Here is a 21,854-nt window from a genome sequence, read left to right on the forward strand (position 1 = left end):
GACTAAATTGAGTAAAAGTTACTAGAAACTAGACGCATCACACTGAAACAACAGAAGCTTCAAACACACAGACCACACAGCTTATCCCAGTAAACAAAGCACGGACAATGTGTGTGTGTGGGGAAAACCAAACCCGTCATGGTAATCAGATGCCATTTGTCTCTCATTCTCCGCTTTAAGGAGTGTGACACTTGTGTGGATGACGCAATGAGCTATGTTTGATACCTTGTTTGTATGGCGAGACCATGGGAGAGACAAGTGAGTCACAGACTAAAAGCCATCACCCCATGAGTCCATCAGGAGCTAGAGACTACTCCACTCAACCCCTCACGTGAATAGCCACTGTAGTCTTTGAAGGCGCTTAAAGATAAAGCTAGCGTGCTGCTATGGACACATGCTCTTAGATACTAAAATTAGTGTTACTGCTCAGTTTGGCCACACCGTCTTCTGTGTCTATTTCGGTAGCCACTCTTCCATGCTTAGCTTTTAGGGTCCTTTGCCCCGCTGCATTTACCAMATGGAACTCAGGACTTGAGTAGGTTCAAGGATTTATCTTTGGTTATTTATTTATTCAAAGTCAACTTTTTTCCTGCTTGTAAACTTGTTACTCACTCCTACGATTTTTTTGCAGGTGCCGTTGATTCATCAGGACTTAAGGATTTTTCCTCATGACCCCCCACCCTGTCTTGATTTGACCCTTACCCCAACCAAACATGGAATACACAATCAAAAGGTAAAGCCGAATTGTATCTTTATTTATGGTAATAACTGTCCAAAGCATGGAAATGTGAGGGGATGATTGGATCACACAGTCTGAATCATTTCTTTATGTGTGCGGTGAAGGGCTCACAATCTGAACCTTCTACCCTAATACCCAAACAAACATATGGCACATGTACACGACAAAGATGTCAATATTTACTTTTAATTTTTATGATAGCCATATGCAAATATATATATAAAAACTTCAGTTATATATGTATATACCAACTGAAGCTTTTGTCCAAATTGTGCACTTTTATGAAAGTCCAAACATTTGATCAAAGTTATGAGGCGGAACTTTGAAGACGGTGTTTGTTAAGTTGCTGGCACTAACTACATTTACTGTATATTACTGTACCTTAACTGTATAATACTGAATAGTTACCCTGGGGTGTGATAGGGTGGATAGATAGCCTCTCTACTCTTATTTCTCCTCTGGTATTAATACACCAACTAGAGGCTGGGAAATCACCCTGTCTCTCTAACTGGTATCACATTATAAGCACTGGAAAATAGCTCAGTGCTGGCCAAATTCTCCTGGAAAGTGAATGTATTCTTTCATCTCAGTTACAGTTACATAATAAAGTATATTGTTAAATATTGAGGGCAAAAGATTGAAAATGCATGTGTGTGACTGGCAAAGTTATGATGACTGTACGCAGAGCTAGGCCTATGCATGTCTGGATAACTGTTGTTGATCTTGACATGATCATGAATCTGAATCATGTTTCTTCTTCTGTGCTTTTGAATCAAGTTTTACTCAGAGGGTTAAATTGAATACAATACTATGGCATATTCTATACATTCAGTACTCTCACTATGTTTGTGTGTTAATTTATCTCGATCAGCTGCAGCTGCTTTTAAGGAGTGTCCCAGTTTTGTAGGAACAATAACATTGACCAATATGCCAACGGTTAAGCTCCCAGGTCAGAATATTGAAATGGGTTAATGAGCTATTCCAGTCCCTCACCCAGATAGCTAAACTAAGCTAAGCAGCTGCTGCAAAGTGCACTGTGAACAACGCTGTGATTTAAATGCATTCTCAGCGCCCCATGTAAACTTATGCTGCACATAAAATGTTTAAAGAGCATTGTGGTGTGTGATTTGCTTATATAAGCTTTGACCATCAATCACATTATGAAAATATACACTGCGTGTACAAAACGTTAGGAACACCTTTACTAATGTTGAGCTGCACCCCCTTTTGCGCTCAAAACAGCCTCAATTCGTCAGGAAATGGACTCTACAAGGTGTTGAAAGTGTTCCACAGGGATGCTGGCCCATGTTGACTCCAATGCGTCCCACAGTTGTGTTAAGTTGGTTGGATGTTCTTTGGGTGGAGGACCATTCTTGATACACACAGGAAACTGTTGAGCGTGAAAAACCCAGCAGCGTTGCAGTTCTTGACACAAACCGGTGCGCCTGGTACCTACTACCATACCCCGCTCAAAGGCACATACATATCTTGTCTTGCCCATTCACCCTCTGAATGGCACACATACACAATCCATGTCTCAATTGTCTCAAGGCTCAAAAATCCTTCTTTAACCTGTCTCCTCCGCTTCATCTACACTGATTAAAGTGGATTGAACACGTGACATCAATACGGGATCATAGCTTTCACCTGGATTCACCTGGTCAGTCTGTCATGGAAAGAGTTCCTATTGTTCCTAATGTTTTGTACACTCGGGGGAATATAATAAGTACTGTATATCTGTTGTGAAGGTGACCACAGGAGGAAAATAATCCTGCAGCAACAGGAAAAGTGAATTATTGTGTGGATTATAATAATGGACATTTTTGTAGAGTGGAAATTACTAACATTTTAAGCCTTTTTAAACCTCAAATACACCACAAGTTTGCATTTCCTGCAATGACAGGGTGATGGAATTTAGATCCTGCACCTGTAGCACACAAACCTATGCTGATTTATAGGAATGTTGCAAACAATAACAGTGATTACAATGTGATGGCCTTTTCTGATAATAATGCCTATATTAGTCTATTAGTCTGTTAGTCTATAGCCTGTTAGTCTAAAGCCATTATTATCGCACTATACCAGGGTTCTCCAACCCTGTTCCTGGAGAGCTAACCCCCTGTACATTTTTACTCCAACCCCAGTTGTATCTAACCTGATTCAGCGTATAAACTAGCTAATTATTAGAATCTTGTGTACTAGATTAGGGTTGGAGCAAAAACGTACAGGACAATAGCTCTCCAGGAACAGGGTTGGAGAGCCCTGATATAGTCAGATAATAATGCCTATAGACTAACATAGTCATACAGGTGTAGGATCTTAATTTGATCACCCAGTTGCAGGATAACTTTTTTCCAATGCAAGAAATATCACACTTGTGGTGTATTTGAGGTTTAAAAAGGCTTCTGAAGTTTTTAATTTCCACTTTGAAATTTCAGAATTGATTTGCCTTAGCAACAAAAAAATTCACTTACAGAAAATGTTTCAACCCCTACAAAAATGTCCATTAATTAGTCCACATTTTCTGTTGCTGCGGGACTATTTTCCTGCTGTAGCAAACTGGCTGAAATTAAGATCCTACATCTGTAGGCAGTACAACAAATACACTGTAGTACAGGGCATCAAGGACACCAGCTCCTATAAAATCTCAGTATTTATGAGACATGAGGTCAAAAGTTCTTTATTGTCATGCTGCTCATATCCATGGTCATACTTGATGTTTAGGAGACGGTGTAGAAGCATCCTCCTTCCCTTGAAATAGCCTGCGGTATGGTATGTGTTTGTCTGTGGTGTACATAGCGACGAGATAGTTCAGTTCACACATATCATGGACACAAAGGTCAGAGTGAGATACAGTACATGGTCTACCAAACAATTTATTGTGCTATCAAAATGGACACAGCCCTTTCTATAGTGTTAGGAGGAATCACATAAAAAAAACACTAAATCTAGCTTGTAATTTGTAAAAAACTATTAGGCTGATGAAAAAACAGTTGCATCTCAGAAATGCATCGACAAAAGCCTGGAACTTTCATTGAGCAGATACTGTACATGCTTCAAAGTCAGTCACTATACAATCTGTATAAAGCAATTAAGTGCTGCTGTTTCCTGATTGTGACACTGTACGTATTTCCTTCTTTCCCAGGAAGATGGTAAGCTGACCCAACTGGGGACGCTATAGACTCAACCATCTAAAATCCATTGTCAACCATCAGCCATCACCATGACCTGTGTGGAGAAGCGCCAACACGTGAGCCACCGGAACACCATGCTCCACCACCGCTTCCCCAACGGCTTCACTGAGATCTTCCTGGACGAGACGGACCGAGAGGTTAGCACGCTCACTGACCGAGCCTTCCGGAGCCTGTGCATCGGAGACGAGGCCGTGTACAACGATGAGTTTTCATATGGATACCCTTTCAGCTGTCACAAGCCCCTAGTGGAGAAGCCCCTGAAAAAGACTAAAGACGCTGGTAAAAAGCACAAACTCAATGGTGCCAAAGACACTCAACCCTGGAGGCAGAAGAAGAGCGTGTCCAACRTATTGATAAAAAATTGTGATTTCAAGGACACTAACGGGGACTCGTGGGATAAGTCGGCCCTCTTCAGCATCRAAAGGGAACTATCAGAATTCTCCTCAGATTACAAGAACATCACAGCCAAGAAATCAGACAAGGATGCAAAGTCCTCCAAGACAAAAAATGGCCAATCTATTTTCAAGTTGCGGAAGCTGAACATCAAAAACTTTTTCCTCCACAGCGAGTTCAGCCCGTTCCAATCGTGGAGGGATTTTAACCACTTTCCGTTAGGTAAGGACGGCATCACCTCCATTCTCCCGGTGGTGGACAACCTCCCTAAGTGGTACGACTCCCCTCTATACAAACAACTGACTGAGGCACATCGAATAGAAACACTGCATGCGGAGGAGACAGAGCAGCAGTGCCAGAAACCAGTATATCCCCCTCTTCCTCCTCCTCGTCCTCCACCCAAGGTTCTGCCAAAACCCTCTGCCCCCGAGAAGAGGTCTGCGTCAGACACCTCTGCTAAGGGTGAAACCAGCGCCCCCTGGAGGAGAAACAGAGCGAGAGCCAAGAGTGCTGTACCTGTCAACCAACTGGGAGTACTTTGCCCTCCSACTGAAACCCCAAAACTGGTGGAGGAGATTCCTCTGCTGTATAAAAAGGAAGTCAAGTCGGTAAAGGTGAAAGAAGKGGAGAAGCCGTGCTCTTTGACCAATACTCCATTCAGCATTTCTCAGCTGATGACACCCGTAATACCGTCCAGACAGGCTACAGACACCTCAGAGATCCTGTCAGCAGTGCTCTCTCCCTCTCTCCTCGATCTCCCCCTCCTAGACATAGAGCATGTGTCGCCAGTCATATCAAGGTCGACCTCCGAGGTCGTCAAACGAGACAGCTACAAATCTATTGCGTCCAGTTTGTTGTTCAACCTCAAGGATAACAGGAAGAGGGTCAAGAGCAGGTACAGCCCGCCAAAGTTYAAAACCGAACAGGCGGATCGTAGCACTCTGTCTCCAAAGCTGCTGGAACAGAGACTACTCAAATATGCACAAGCTCCTTCTGACGGTATAGCCTCTGGCTTCAGTACACCTGCCATTCTAGCCTCCGGTTTAAGCACACCTCCCATTCTATTAGATGGACTGCCTATCTGTAGCCCRGCTGTTTCAGAATCTAGCAATGCTGGTCTTAGGAAATATCTAGATTCGGATATATCAGACGATTACTTGATATCCAACTTATTGCAAACCAAAAGAGAKGCTGCGGGTAGCAGGAGCCCTGGGTCGCCCTTCACACACTCAAAGGTGAACAAGCGCTCCCTGACTACGAAACAAACGTACCCAACTCTGAACTTGTACAAGAGTCTGGCGGGGCCAGAGATTAAACACTTCTCACCGTCAATGAGTAAGGATACTTTGTCCATTGCCTCACCCAACAAAGGACTTTCTCTGAAYATTTCAGACAAGACAAAGTACCATCCTAGTGCACAAAAGAAAGGGATTTCTCTGAATATACCAGAAAAGCCAGCAAAAGAGAGGTTGCAGCGAAAGGAGAAAGACATTGGTGACCAGCCTGTACATACAATAACGAATACAGCACAGAACAAAGTGGCATCTTCCAATTTACCTGCAGCGCAAGACAAAGTGTCGTCGCCAAATTTAACAGACAACGCTAAACAACCAACAAAAGACAMTGTGGAATTGAAGGAAGAACACATCGGTGAACAGACTGTAAATACAAGAGAAGCCATCACAGCCATTAGGGAGACATTAATYACAGCCCAAAATAAAGTGCTGTTCTCGAAAAGAACAGACCATACCAAAAGGTCAACAAAGGACATGACAGAGTTAAATGTCAAAGMTACAATTGAAGAGGTTATGAAAGCCGGTTTGGAAGCAATATCCACCGCCCGAACCAAAATATTMTCTCCCAAWAKAACAGAAGCTGTAGAAGAATTAACCATGAATAAGAACAACATCGTCAAAACAGAGGCCCCTCAAGAGAAAGATGACAATGCGATTGTAGTAGAGGATAGACATTCGCTTCATTCACTTTCAGAGCCAATTCCAAGCCACAGACGGATAGAGCAACAGACAACAGGTCCAACTGACAACACACTCACCAACGGATTTATAGAATGTGCGGAAAAAGAGAAAGAAATKATTTTGTCAGAAAAGGAGAAGGAGCCGGTTAAAAAGCAAGGCAGGTTTAAACATATATTTTCAGCGAGACAAAACAACTATATTAAAAGCCAAAGATATGCAATGAAGGAGAGTGGCGAGAAAGAGGAGGATGAGGAGGATTTTGAACCTAAAATGGAGGTAAATAATAAGAAAGATGTGGATGAAGAAGTACATTATACAGAGAAGACGGTGCACAAAGAAATGAAAGATTGCGAAAATAAAGTAAGTGACTTACATGCACTGAAAGAGCTGGAGCAGGCTAGATTGGGTGAACACCTTATCAAGGACAGTGAGAATTTGAACCCCGAACCAGGGATCGATAGGGAGACAARGGCGAAAAACGATTTAATTTCCAGGGAGCTTAGGAACATCAAAAGGGGTATGCTTTCTATGCGAGGAAACACATTCGCTAAAAAAGAGGCATTTGTGAACAAAGAGAAGGAGCAAACTAAGCATGATGTATTCTCAAAGATAGACAACAACGTTGTTATTAACAAGTCATTGATCAACGACAATTATGACAAGGCTAAAATGGCACTCGAGGAAATCATATCGGAAAGAGCAGAGAAACGTAAAAAGAAAGTCTTAAAGAATAAAGAAGAGGATGCCAATACAGTCCCAGGTGAGAACCCTGATGATAGTTATAATGTTAGAGTCCAAGAGCGTAGACAAGCAAGACAGGATTCTATCAGGACAGCAGCAGAGGAGGAACAAAATGAGGTGAGAGAGAGGCTAGGAGATCCGAGGGATCATCATCATCAGACACAAGAAATCATTACCAAGACTGAGACAAAACTTGGTGGAAATCACAGGTTAGGTGCCACAATGTATGCTGAAGAAAATAAACTCACAACAAGACCTATCAGGGAGGAGCAAGAGAATAGAAACATCTGCAATAATGTCAGTGACAAACAAAAACACAATATTAGATCCAGCAAATACTCAGCAGASGAGAGTGATAGAACTGTTGCTAGACAGTTATCTATTGAAACAAGAGATGACACCTCTAAAAACGATGAGGTCGTCAAAGAGGAGAGTCAACCAGACGCACCCGTTCTCAAACCAGAGGTACCACCGAGGAGCAAGAAAGGGAACACTAAAAAGGAGGACGGCACAGAGGAAGAGAAAGAATGTGGGAATGTTAGGAATATAATTGAGGAGGATAKAAAGAGTAGAGAATTTTCAAGTAGGGATAGTACTAATGACACAATTCGACAGCAAAAGAACACACAGGCAAGAGGCAAGGTCGCAAACAGGGAGGCCCTTGATGCAAAGATAAAAGCAGARAGRCAAACAGATGCACTTGAAACAGAGACGACGACTGAGCAAGATACGCCAATTATACAAAATAATCCCCATATTGGTTTGGCAGAAGAAGACTATTCTAAACGTTCAACGCATCCCCATGGAACAAATACCTCTTTTTCACTCAGTGAAGAGAAGGAAAAGGAAATGAAGGCTTTATTAAATGAAAGCCAAACTAATAAACTTCCTATAAGGGAGCCCAAAGCAGAACAAACACAACACAATATGGAACAACAGGAACAACCCTGTGTAAGAAGGAAGGCCCCTTTGAAACCAGGCAAAGATYATTCAAAACCTTCAAACCAAGTAAACATCACTACTGAGGACGAATCGATAATGGAAAAAGAGACCAGGAAAAAGAGTCAAGCAGCTGAAGAGTCAAACAAATCAGTTAAGATTAGTGAAGATATTGCAAATGTTGATGAAGATATTAGAGAATTAGTGTCTCCGTTGTCAAATAGCAGTAGTATAAATCAGGGTCAACAGGATCGAACCAGTATGTCCTCGAAGTCATCATATTTCTCTGTCGCGAGTTCATTGCAWAGAAACAACGAAACTGACTCAAACATCTATCACTCTTTGGAGAATTTGATTTCTGAATTAGAGGAGGTTGAGGAAGGAGTAGAGGATGTGGCAGAACGCGCGAGATGGGATTTGGAGACAAAGATAGAGGTGGGGTATTACTCTGTCAGTGATCATGAAAATGAGGAAGTTGAAGACAAGCCAGTAATCCCTTCCAGGCGAGATAGGGAAACATCCCAGATGGAGGACAACGAGTCAAGAGCCAGAGAGATGGACAAAAGTGGATGGCTCCAGAGCCCCATGGACAACACAAACAATCAAACACCAACATCTCAGTCCAACGCCTCTTCACCAGTTCTGGGGAAACCGGCTCTATTTAAAGTGAAAGACAACACATTCAAGCATCRTGTCTCGCCTGTAACCAAGACAGTKAAACAGGTTCTGCACAAGACAAACCATGACCCAGCGGAACGTGAACCGTGGTCACCTAGGGAAAGCTTGAGTGGCTCTGAGAGGAGCGAGGAAGATCCTCTCAATCATCTTAAAGAGTCTATTGAAATACCGTCACCCTATCATGTCGCCACCACACCAGACAAACACTTCAAACCCAAAGAGACGGCATCTCCCCACTCTGCACAGTCATCGCTGTCTCCCTCAAAACTAACCCCCGAACACAGTCTGAAAGACCAACGTGCGCCATGGTCACCCAGGGAGTGCTTGAGTGGCTCTGAGAGGGGCGAGAAAGATCATCTTGATATCCCTGAACCCCATGCTGCTGCCACCACACCAGACAAACACGTTAAACCCAAAGAGGCTAAATCTCACCACGCTACACACTCCCCACTGTCTCCCACAAAACTGCAGCCTGAAAACACCCCAAAAGGCCAACAATATGGGTCTTTCCTCACAGTCCCTCAGGAAGATTACATACATTCGGGGGTGAGTTCATCGTCAGAAGGGGGGACAAGCACAGTGGGTACAGCTGATAACAACCCACAGGACTCCAAGGTGCAGTCTGGTTCAGTCTGCAGTGGGAATGACACCCAAGGCCCCGGCAGACCCCCCGTGGTCCCTCCCAAGTCAGAGAAGGCCCTCCTCAAAGCCATGAAGCTGACCACCAGAAGGATCCGAAAGGAAGAGAAGGGAAGTCAACCACAYAAGAGCCGCAGCAGTAGAAGTGATAAAAACAAGAGTGATAAATCATCGGAGCATAAAAATAGTAGCAGTGATAGTATTGACAAGCATTGTAGTAGTAAGAAGCAACATCAGGAAAGGACCGAACACATCAGCCATAGCAGTGAGAAGCAYAGCCGTGGTGAATCGGAGCATCAAGGCCGTAGTAGTGAAAAGCACAGGCAGGATGAATCAGAGCGTCAAGCCTATAAGAGTGAGAAGYACCACAATGGTGTACCTGAACATCAGAGCCATGCTAATGAGAAGCCCCCGCAAGAAAAAGAAGAGCACATCAGTCATAGTAGTGAGAAACACAGGCAAGGACGCAGCATTGACGAACAGAGGCATGGTGAATCAGAGCATCAAGGCCGTAAGAGTGACAAGCAAAGTCATGGTGATTCCAAGCGCCAGGGACGTAGTAGTGAGAAACACAGCCGAGGGATGCAAGAAAAGAGATTCCGCAGCAGCGACAGAGCTGTCAGTGAGAATAAAAGGCAAAACAGTGAGCGATCCACAAGTGAGAGAACCCCGCGTCATAGAGCTCAGAGCATGGACGGACACATCGGTGATAAAGTGGAACAGAGAATTCGTAGTAGTGAGACATCTCCTAGGGACAGACCAGTACCGAGGAGTCAGCGTATTGAGAAGTCCATTAGGGAGGAGCTGTCTCAGAGGGGCCGAGCCCAAGAGAGATCCAACAGAGAGAAACCAGAGAATTGGAACCATGGTGTTGATTCCTATGCCAGTGACGTTATAGACTTGACCTCACCTCACCCTAATCTATCCCGCCAGTCCAGTTACACCAGCCAGTTCTCTCGTCAGTCCAGCATCGAGCACGGTTACGCCTCCTACCCAATGACCCAACGGAAGTTGCTGCAGGATCCAGACTCGGGGCAGTATTTCGTAGTTGACATGTCCGTCCAGGTCAAAACGAAGACCTTCATTGATCCCAAAACTGGGAATTACGTGCAGTTACCTGTTCAGCCTCCTGAGGGCCCTGTGTCTCAGGCCTCCACCATGGAGGTGATAACCGCACCAATGGTACTCTACCACGGTTCCTTTGTCCCAGTGCCTATCTCATCCATCCCATCACAGAAATCCACTGTCCACGCCTCACAGCTGGACCGGGAAGACTTTGAACAAAGGCTGGAAAGGCAGAGGTATAAACACACAAACGATGGCCATCGCTACCTAGAGCCAGTGAACGGCTCCCAAGATCAYATGCTAGGGGAGTTCTTAGGCACTGAGGATCTTTATGACTGTATGAGCTGATAGGGSTTTTATCAACTTTGTGAAAAATGTTTAACAGAGTTGAAGTGGAGTGTTAATTTGCATTTGTGAATTTTTTGGTTTATATGAGCTACTTTAGACTTAATRTAAAATTGGCATTTGGGAGTGTCTGACTTCAGGGATTCATGTACGATAAATATATGATTTGTAATGTTATTGATGGAAAATGACAGCTTAAAGAGAAAGGACATGAGGGTTCCATGTTAATATGTATTTTCACACGTAGACATGAAGTTTGGTTATACATTTTTATGTATTATTTTGTTATTTTATTGATATGTAAATTTCTGCTTTTTTTAGACTTTTTCCACAAGCAGTTTGCCCTCACATAAACACAATTTAGTCAGATTTTTTAATTCATTTAAACATAAAGATACATTATGTTTTAATCTACGTTTCAGTAGTCAATATCAGTCAACATGCAACTGAATATTGAAAGTCGCACATTACGTTTCATACTAATATCTAAATGCTTGAAATACCATTAATGTACGTGGCAATGAYTTATGTTTTGTAAAATAATTGGAGATACTTGGAAATATGTTTGGCAGTATTTTGCATTGAATGGCTAGAAAAAGCAGGTCTACATTTTGTTTTTGTAAATCATTCCAATAAAAAAAAGATCTGAAGAACTAGARTTATCCTTTGCTGTTGTTTCATAATCTTGAACTTGTTAAAATATGAAGTGATTTTTATCCATTTATAAAAAGGTCTAACTTTTCATAGGTAGGTGTCACGCCCTGACCTTAGAGAGCCTTTATATTCTCTATTTGGTTAGGTCAGGGTGTGACTAGGGTGGGCAATCTATGTTGTATTTCTATGTTGGCCTGGTATGGTTCCCAATCAGAGGCAGCTGTCTATCGCTGTATCTGATTGAGGATCATACTTAGGCAGCCTTTTTTCCACCTTAGTTTGTGGGATCTTGATTTTGTATAGTTGCTGTGTAGCCTGCAGAACTTTACGTTCGTTTTGTATTTGGTTGTTTTTCGGTGTTCATTTTAATAAAAGTAAGATGTTCGCCTACCACGCTGCACCTTGGTCTCCTCATTCAAGCGATGAGCGTAACAGTAGGCCTACCAACACATGATGATTAGGCCTAAACTACATTTATACATCATATTGTAATGCTTTTTCTTATTTGTTTTTCATTCCAATTTATGGTGAGAGATCATATACAAGTGGTTCCAAACTTTTTTTTTAATCGCGACCCCATCATGTAAAAAAAAAGTGACGTAATCAACGGTCAATGTTCACCTTTTTTAATTGGGACTATGCCAGTCTATTACAAATCAGTCTGATAGTACTTCTGACAGTATTTTAATCTGAAAGAAATATGGTTTGAAATGACTGAAATGCACCAGAAAGGTATTGGGAAGTTCAGAAGATCATCAGGCAATGATGTTGTATGATCTTCTGTGTAGAAAACAACATCATCATTGATGRTGTTATTTTYCCCCCAGTCTGATTTAGCMCCTGGTCTTGTTCAAATGTTCTGATGAGACTTGGGGGCATTGTAGAAGAGTCTCATCTTTCAATGATGGGGTCATAATATTTTGAAGCCTAAACCGTTCAAAAGATAGAATCACATTTGTAGGAAGAAAACAAACCCTTGCGTTTATTACAACCACAGTTTCACTCGGAACCCCCTTTTCAAATCACGCGACCCCTAGTTTGGGAAACGCTGTTTTATACCATGCATGAGATTGACTTTTTTTTCATGTGAAACTCAGCCCTCTGGCATCATCTAGTGTGTATTCTTTGTTACACTGAAGAGGGAAATTACAACTGTAGTGTATGATTTAGTGTATGATATTGCAAACAAACAAACAAAAAACAAAGATAAAAACACAAATTATTCATAGGCTTTCACGATTTAGTTAATTGGGACATCAGAAATACAGTTGAAGTCGGAAGTTTACATACACCTTAGGCAAATACATTTAAACTCAGTTCTTCACAATTCCTGACATTTAATCCCAGTAAAACCCCCTGTTTTAGGTCAGTTAGGATCACCACTTTATTTTAAGTATGTGAAATGTCAGAATAATAGTAGAGAGAAGGATTTATTTCAGCTTTTATTTCTTTCATCACATTCCCAGTGGGTCAGAAGTTTACATACCCTCAATTAGTATTTGATTGGCATTGCCTTTAAATTGTTTAACTTGGGTCAAACGTTTTGGGTAGCCTTCCACAAGCTTCCCACAATAAGTTGGGTGAATTTTGGCCCATTCCTCCTGACAGAGCTGGTGTAACTGAGTTAGGCCTCCTTGCTCGCACACACTTTTCAGTTCTGCCCAGAAATGTTCTATAGGATTGAGGTCAGGGCTTTGTGATTGCCACTCCAGTACCTTGACTTTGTTGTCCTTAAGCCATTTTGCCACAACTTTGGAAGTATGCTTGGGGTCATTGTCCATTTGGAAGACCCATTTGTGACCAAGCTATAACTTCTTGACTGATGTCTTGAGATGTTGCTTCAATATATCCACATAATATCTATTTTGTGAAGTGCCCCAGTCCCTCCTGCAGCAAAGCACCCCCACAACATGATGCTGCCACCCCCGTGCTTCACGGTCGGGATGGTGTTCTTCGGCTTGCAAGCCCCCCCCCCCCTTTTCCTCCAAACATAACGATGGTCATTATGGCCAAACAGTTATTTTTTTGTTTTATCAGACCAGACCATTTCTCCAAAAAGTACGATCTTTGTCCCCATGTGCAGTTGCAAACCATAGTCTGGCTTTTTTATGGCGGTTTTGGAGCAGTGGCTTCTTCCTTGCTAAGCAGCCTTTCAGGTTATGTTGATATAGGACTTGTTTTACTGTGGAGATAGATACGTTTGTACCTGTTTCCTCCAGCATCTTCACAAGGTCCTTTGCTGTTGTTCTGGAATTGATTTGCACTTTTCGCACCAAAATACGTTCATCTCTAGGAGACAGAACGCGTCTCCTTCCTGAGCGGTAGGACGTCTGCTTGGTCCCATGGTGTTTATACTTGCGTACTATTGTTTGTACAGATGAACATGGTACCTTCAGGCGTTTGGAAATTGCTCCCAAGGATGAACCAGACTTGTGGAGGTCTACAATTTTTTTTCTGAGGTCGTGGTTGATTTCTTTTGATTTTCCCATAATGTCAAGCAAAGAGGCCCTGAGTTTGTAGGTAGGCCTTGAAATGCGTCCACAGGTACACCTCCAATTGACTCAGATGATGTCAAATAGCCTATCAGAAGCTTCTAAAGCCATGACATCATTTTCTGGCATTTTCCAAGCTGTTTAAAGGCACAGTCAACTTTGTGTATGTAAACTTCTGACCAACTGGAATTGTGATTCAGTGAATTATAAGTGAAATAATCTGTCTGTAAACAATTGTTGTAAAAAGTACTTGTGTCATGCTTGAAGTAGATGTCCTAACCGACTTGCCAAAACTATAGTTTGTTAACATRACATTTGTAGAGTGGTTGAAAAATTWGTTTTAATGTTTCCATCCTAAGTGTATGTAAACTTCCGACTWCAACTGTATATATATAAAGCCCTATTACTAGGCTATTCAAAAACAAAATTCACAAAATTTGAATGCTAGATCTGAATTTGTTTAATTTACACTTAACCAATTATGTACCATGTATTGTATAACAGCACAATCATTATGTTAATTCAGCAGGGTTTTTCGGGCTTGGGCTCATATATAGTCCTATGCTTATGCATAAGCATTTGAATGAATCATCACCTTAGAAAGCACTCTCCATTTGATTGTTAGGCTTTGAAACAGCATCCACATTGACCATGTTTTCCACTCAGCTTCAACCTGTTGTTGAACTTCTCACACTGATCAATCACAGTGAGGTGAGTTTTAAAAGCAAATCAAATGAAATCAAATTGTATTTGTCACAGGTGTAGACCTTACTGTGAAATGCTTACTTACAAGCCCTTAACCAACAATGCAGTTTTAAGAAAATAGAGTTAAGAATATATTCACCAAATAAACTAAAGTAAAAAAAATGTAATATAAATAAAAAAAGTGACAAAACAAAATAACAATAATGAGGCTATATACAGGGGTACTGGTACCGAGTCAATGTGCGGGGGGTACAGGTTAGTCRAGGTTATTTGTACATGTAGGTAGGGGTAAAGTGACTATGCATAGACAATAAACAATSAGTAGCAGCAGTGTAAAAACAAAGCGGGGGGATCAATGCAAATAGTCCGGGTGGCYATTTGATTAATTGTTTAGCAGTTAAGTAGCCTGCTACCGCTTGCTGTGCGGTAGCAGAGAGAACAGTCTATKACTTGTGTGACTGGAATCTTTGAAATAAATGTGGGCCATCCTCTGACACCTCCTAGTATATAGGTCCTGGATGGCAGGAAGCTTGGCCCCAGTGATGTACTGGGCTGTACGYACTACCCTCTGTAGCACCTTACGGATGCCAAGCAGCTGCCATACCAGGCGGTGATGCAACCGGTCAGGATGCTCTCGATGGTGCAGCTGTAGAACTTTTGAGGGTCTGGGGACCCGTGCCAAATCTTTTCAGTCTCCTGAGGGTGAAAAGGCATTGCCACGCCTTCTTCACAACTGTGTTCGTGTGTGTTGGTCCCGTGTGGCTCAGTTGGTAGAGCATGGCGCTTGCAACGCCAGGGTTGTGGGTTCAATTCCCACGGGGGGACCAGGATGAATATGTATGAACTTTCCAATTTGTAAGTCGCTCTGGATAAGAGCGTCTGCTAAATGACTTAAATGTAAATGTAATGTTGACCACTTTAAGTCCTTTGGATTTGGTGTGTGTGTGTGAAAACCATAGAGCACGTTCGAACTCATTCCACAGAGGGCTGAGTGTCTGCGGGTTCACTCCTCCCTGGTACTTCATTGACGGATTAAGGTCACTAATTAGTAAAGAACTCCCCTCACCTGCTTAATTGAAAGGAAAAAACTAAAACCCGCGGACACTAGGCCCTCCATGGAATGAGGATACTGTTTTGATGAGAAGTGTTTGATGTGATTTTCATTTTCATTTGCATTGATRCCCTCACCCACCTAGATAAGATAAATACCTAAGCAATAATGATGTTCATTGACTCTTCACCAAGCTTGTGACTCTGGGACTGAACACCTCCCGCCTAGCCTGAACCATGAAAAACAGCTCCAGACCATTATTCCTTCTCCACCAAAATTATAGTGGTCACTATACATTTGGGCAGGTAGCATTCTCCTGGCTTCCACCAAACCCAGATTCATCACTTTTTTCTTATTTCTATTTCTCTTTTGTTTTTGTTCTACTTTATTTTATACTATCACATTTTTACTACTGACATTGATCGCTGCATTGTTGGGAAAGAGCTAGCATGAAAGGCCTTTCACTGTAAGTGTGCACGTGACAATRAAACTTGAAAACGTGTAGTTTACCAATAACAACCTCATCTTGTTGACAACCATGACACTAAAATAGTTTGATAATTCATGCGCTTTGTTAGTATTGCCAGCATTTCTGACAATAGCAATACTTTTTATTCATAAAAGGGTTGTCTTTCGCGGCAATTGCACCACACCTACGCTTCATTTCAGSACCTTGGTCAGCGCCACAGGGACTTCCATTACTGCTAGTGCCCGGCCTCAAAGCGTAATGAAATATCAATATAAACATGTTAAATTGCAAAGACCGATTTTTATTTCATTTATACGTCCATTTATACATGAATCACTGGACATACTGTAATTCAGTCAAAATTTCTGAAACTCGTTGAAAATGTTCCCGGAGAGCAGCTGGCAATCGCACTGTAGTCAATGACATCCACAGCTGACTGCCACCATATCGTCATACTGTTTAAGAACCACGTTTTCCTCGTCGTCAAAATAGAGAAGGCTGATGGACTGGAGTTTGTCAGGCACGCAGCATGGTGTATTCACGTCGTTGGAGAGCTTTAGCGCATGCATGATGGACTGCACAGTCGCATGATTCGTGGCGCGGAGACTCTCTCCGAGTGGGAACGGRCAGGAGCCCTTGCAGTGGTAAGCATTGTACCCCCGTGGAGAGATGATCCAGCCTGCCCAGCCGATCTCCTCGAAGTCCACAAAGAGGGAGATACGCTGGCAGGACATGGGRCGGCTGCGGGGATAACTTGGGACTGCGCGCCTCCTTCTGCTCCCGCTGTCTTGACGCAATACCTTCGCAGGACTGTCATGTGCGGTGCCGTGGCTGACATGTCCTACAAAAATGTACACGAGAAAGGAATATATCAGTATTTCAATAATCATCGACAGTTAGGAATACAACTGCAAACCTCCACCATTCACAGAATATAATTTGATCATTGACAGCCTAGCAATATGCTTGTTGAAATGTTCGTACTAAACGTTCTGTGATGAACAAAGTCCAATTCATGGCCTACAATCAGATAAACGTTTATTTTCAACGTTTAATTCTCCCCCCGTTTGTTTCTTTCAGTCCTGCAGGTAGTCAATTTGTAAGTCGCTCTGGATAAGAGCGTCTGCTAAATGACTTAAATGTAAATGTAAATGTAGTCATACTGTTGGCCCATTGTTCGATTTCTCTGAGCAATTGTGTTAGTATAAAATAATATAATGTACCTTTTTATAACATGAGAAAAAAGAAGTAACTCGCACACTGCTCTCGATAGTATCACTGCTCTTTAATAAGCTTCACGTATCGGCCTCRCGGCCTTCGTCAGAGCTTTTTCTCATTTTATTCAACTGTTACCATGCACCTGCAAAAAAGATAGCTCAGATGTGCGAGTGCCTTTTGAATTTTGAATACCTTTTTTTAACGTACAATATAGCTCAGTATTTGAGTTATTTATTTTATACAGGCATTTTTTGCTCATCTTTATCAAGGGTGTAATTCATGTCGCACTCCACTGTACACCTGGGGCGCCTCAGACGTACTACCAGGCATACAGCTGGAGGAACTACACCGAGTAAACTCTACCGAGGAGCCTATGTCTTAGGACGAGAGAAGGATAACTATTCATCAGAAGCAACAGAAACTATATTCATCAACCTTGTTTTTTTAATCCATAATTTTATGTCTGTTTTTACATGAAAAGTAGAAAAATAAAACTTTGAAAAGAGTTCTTTGTACAACTATGAGTTTGGAGGTCTGCGTGCCTTGTACACGATYCCCCTGTTATTCTGTCTGAATATAAAATTCTGACCCTGCTAGTTTACCTTGATTTAGTGATTGATTAGTGGTCGAGCCTCTTCCGTCGTCTGAGAATATAACCAGGAAAGCATTCTCCGCASGTGATTCTCCCTGTCTCTCTGAAGACTGCAGGACTGACTCAATCCATTTCCCCGAKGGCACAGTAATAACCACCAGAATAACATTATTCTCCTCACTGTTGCGAATCCAGTTGGACACCTTCCATTTGGGAAAACAAATGATGCGATTAAAATATAGAACGGGTGATGTTGAAATATGATGTGCTGTGATAAGACTTGAACAGATCTTACTGTTTGTGTGACGTTGAAGACTTCCCATCCCTGAGTGTATAAAGGCAACAGTCTTGACGTGATTAGATTCCCTCTCCAAGGTTTTACTCTGTTGTCCAACACCTCATATAGGTCCACCTGCGCGCGCAAAGCATACGTTAGGCTAAACAGTACAATATTATATATCGAGTTATCTCAACACACTTAAAAGTGGTTATTTCCAACTAACCTTGTAGAAATGGGGTCCATATGCCTGCCCAAGGAAAAGTCGTTTTTTTTGCCTGAACCAGCGAAATTCTGCTTTGATCATTCTCTCATCTCTGGCAAATGAGGACAAATTGAAGAAATGAAACCYTCCACCGGCATGTCCTGCATAAATATATCAAGAATTGTGTTAAAATAAAAAGTCTGAAAGTTTTCCCTTTAAGATAATATAAATATTTTGTACATTATTTTCAAACATGCTTGGTCACAGACGTTTGTGCGTATTACGCGCTTGGAGATAACTCACCTCTGTCCTCGAAGCTCCGCACCACATTGCCCTCTAGTTTCTCCGAGTTCTTGGGGATTCCATTGGAGTCCGCCACTGAGTTGAACAAGTCCAGCATAAACTGAGGTGCCTTTCTATGAGGCACTGAAGAGCTCTCAGGCAAATCCTTCGGATTGAGCAATTCGTCCATCTTCTTAGCCGACTTTGTTATATCCAAACGGTTCTCTTTCCAAACAGTTTCTTTGGATTCTTCGTCATAAGAGATAGTGAACATGGACACGGTTCTTAGCGCTAATGTGAGGACTAGCCAGACGAGTAGACCCTGTAATATCATGCTAGCGATAGCCTAATGAGCCCGACTGGTTATTGGTCAGTGATTAGGCTATCACCGCCTTTGATAGGAGCAAGCGCCCCTGTCCTGAGGGTAATGGTCGAATGGACCATTTAAAGGTCTACGAATTCATATAGCGGATTTAAATACGGAAGTAGCACCCCCTCAGACAAACAATTAATCATTTGACCTACAAATTGCAGGTTGGCCCAAATAAGAGGGTCATCTTAGCTATTCGTCTGATCCAAACTCTCTCCCTTCACAAAAGATAGATTATTCAATTGTTATAAATCGAATTTAAATGGTAAACTTAACATGACATTATCGTAAATCACTAGGCCTACTGATATGTCAAATACTACCTTAATCTTAATCTGAAAATATCATATGGTTTACATTTGAGTTTTCAAGCATAGATTAAAAAAGACGCTATGCTTAACAAAAATACCAMTGACGCACGTCCTCACATCATGAACTAGAAGACAAACGTTTTTCTCAGTTTATCCTGGCTTTTTTATCTATAGTGTGTTATCCGTTATCTGCATGAGGCCAGTTGGCCCTCAAAGGAACGCACACACAAACCTATGACGCAAATGAAAACGGAGGTTTACTTGTTGTTACGGGGAGTCTCTGTCTCCGTTGGGCGTTGTTTATTGAATGACTCACAGGATTAAATGCTAATGAATGGAGGTGTCACCAAATCCAATAATTTGTGTATTCGCATTTTAAATTAATCGGGGATTATCTTCAATCAAGGGTGAGAACACATTCCTAAAATCGTCTCATTGATCAATGTGGCTTCAATTTATAATGTAGTTAATCAAATGATGATCCCCTCATTTGGTGGCAATTACTCGATCACGGTCTTGTTATTACGCACGTGAGCCCARTGGCCAGATGACATATCACCGTATACGAATTTATTACATTGTGGACATGTCCCTCATTTTACTGTGTGCATATTTACTATTATACATATCGATTATAATACCGAGGAGAATATTTGCCAGACACCCACACCATGGACATAAAAGCGTTTGAACAGCAGTGAAAGTGGACGGTTGTGCATACAGGGGACCCTGCATGTGCGTCATCCACGGCGCAGGGCATATTGGAACCCCCCTCTGTGGCCAATAAACGCAGTGTGTAAGATCACCTCAAATGTTTGGATTGACCATGTGCGGATTACTGATAAACGTGAAGAGAAGCCATATGACCTGGACCGAATCTCATAGGCCTACCACGTTATTCTGCATTGTATTGTATAACAGCGACCTCGTCTCTGCCTTGGTTCTTGGCTGACTGCAGTAGCCTCATGTATACAGCAGATGGCGGCATTGGCCAAAGCATAARTTGATACCCACTGCATGTGCCTCTGATGTAATCATTTTGATGTGGAGCCTTGTTGTGACTAGTACGGAGTGGGCAATCACTTTGAAAAAACATTGCACATTTCCCCTCATTAACCAATGGTTAGTGCTATCCGGGATCCTTGGGACGTCCCTACCCTAAACCTTAACCTTTACCTTAACCATACCTTAMATTTCAACTTCTATGGGGTGTAGTCAGAGTTCGGACGGATCGCGTTAATAGGTCTACATTTGACATTTTTGTCATTTAGCAGACGCTCTCTTTGAAGAGGTAGGGTTTTAGATGTTTTCAGAAGCTTCTGTTGTAGAGCATGAACTTGCAGGAGAAGTCACTTCTTTTATGTTTGCAGAGAACGACAGGGTGTTGTCCAAGGTCACGCCAAGGTTCTTTGCTCTCTGGAAGGGGGACACAGTGGAGTTGTCAACCATGATGGAAAAGTGTTGGAGCGGGCAGGTCTTCTCGAGGAGGAAGAGCAGCTCCGTCTGGTCGAGGTTGAGCTTGAGGTGGTGGACCGACATCCAAGCTGAGATATCTGCCATGCAAGCAGAGATGCGTGTCACCACCTGTGTGTCAGAAGAGGGGAAGGAGAAGAAAAGTAGTTGAGTGTCATCTGAAAGCAATGATAGGAGAGACCATGTGAGGATATGACAGAGCCTAGTGACTTGCTTCCTAGAGTTAGAGGCAGAAGCGTGACATTTTGAGTGATAGTAAGTGGCTTTAGCATTGGATACAAAGGAGGAGAAGGTAGAGAGGAGGGAGTGAAAGGATGATAGGTCCTCCTGAAGTTTTTTTTTCTCAGCTGCCCACAGCCCTGTTCTGTAAGCTCGCAATGAGTCACTCAGCCACGGAGCTTGAGCGGATGGCCGAGCCAGCCGGGAGGAAGGGGACAGTGCGAGTCATAGGGTGTAGAAAGGGAGGAAAGTAAGGACGGAGAGGCATAATCAGGAGACAGGAGGGAGAGGGATTTATCTGCAGGGAGAGATGATAGGATAGAAGAGGAGATAGTAGTGGGAGATAGCGATCAAAGATTGCGATGGCGCATAACCATCTGGGTAGGGTCTGTGTGATTAGGGTAGGAGGAAAGGGAGGCAGAAACGGAAACAATGAAGTGATCAGAGACCTGGAGGGGAGTTGCAGTGAGATTAGTAGGTGAACAGCCTCTAGTAAAGATGAGGTCAAGCATATTGCCTGCCTTGTGAGTGGGAGGGGACTGCGACAGGGTGAGGTCAAAAGAGGCAAGGAGGGGAAAGAGAGTTGGAAATAAATTAATCGATGGCATACGTCAGGAGGTTGAAGTCGCCAAGTACGAAGAGCGGTGAGCCATCGTCAGGAAATTAGTTTATCAAGGTGTCTAGCTCATTGAGAAACTCTCTAAGGACACCTGGTGGGCGATAGAGGACAACAATGTCAAGCTTGAGTGGACAAGTGACAGTGACAGCATGGAATTCAAATGAGGTGAGAGATGGGAGAGAGAGGGAGAAAAGAGAAAATCTAAATT

At 42.5% G+C, this 21,854-nt stretch overlaps 2 protein-coding genes across 2 annotated transcripts; one reads left to right on the top strand and one right to left on the bottom strand.

The window, feature by feature from the left end:
* The first annotated feature begins 257 nt into the window (after window positions 1-257).
* Window positions 258-11,753, top strand: LOC111978499 (trichohyalin-like). The gene is made up of 3 exons (XM_024008604.2): window positions 258-535; window positions 632-733; window positions 3,885-11,753. Exon 3 carries the CDS (start codon window positions 3,963-3,965, stop codon window positions 10,710-10,712), a length of 6,750 nt encoding a protein of 2,249 aa, XP_023864372.1. The 5' UTR covers window positions 258-535; window positions 632-733; window positions 3,885-3,962; the 3' UTR covers window positions 10,713-11,753.
* A 4,588-nt stretch (window positions 11,754-16,341) lies between these two features.
* LOC111978438 (bone morphogenetic protein 2-like) lies at window positions 16,342-19,385 on the bottom strand. Its single transcript, XM_024008503.2, has 5 exons — window positions 18,676-19,385; window positions 18,394-18,533; window positions 18,186-18,302; window positions 17,901-18,093; window positions 16,342-16,921 (listed from the first exon to the last, which is right to left on the bottom strand). Exons 1-5 carry the CDS (start codon window positions 18,986-18,988, stop codon window positions 16,497-16,499), a joined length of 1,188 nt encoding a protein of 395 aa, XP_023864271.1. The 5' UTR covers window positions 18,989-19,385; the 3' UTR covers window positions 16,342-16,496.
* Between the last annotated feature and the right edge of the window lie 2,469 nt (window positions 19,386-21,854).

Source organism: Salvelinus sp. IW2-2015, linkage group LG18, assembly GCF_002910315.2.
Source record: "Salvelinus sp. IW2-2015 linkage group LG18, ASM291031v2, whole genome shotgun sequence".
In the NCBI taxonomy this organism is placed as follows: Eukaryota; Metazoa; Chordata; class Actinopteri; order Salmoniformes; family Salmonidae; genus Salvelinus; species Salvelinus sp. IW2-2015.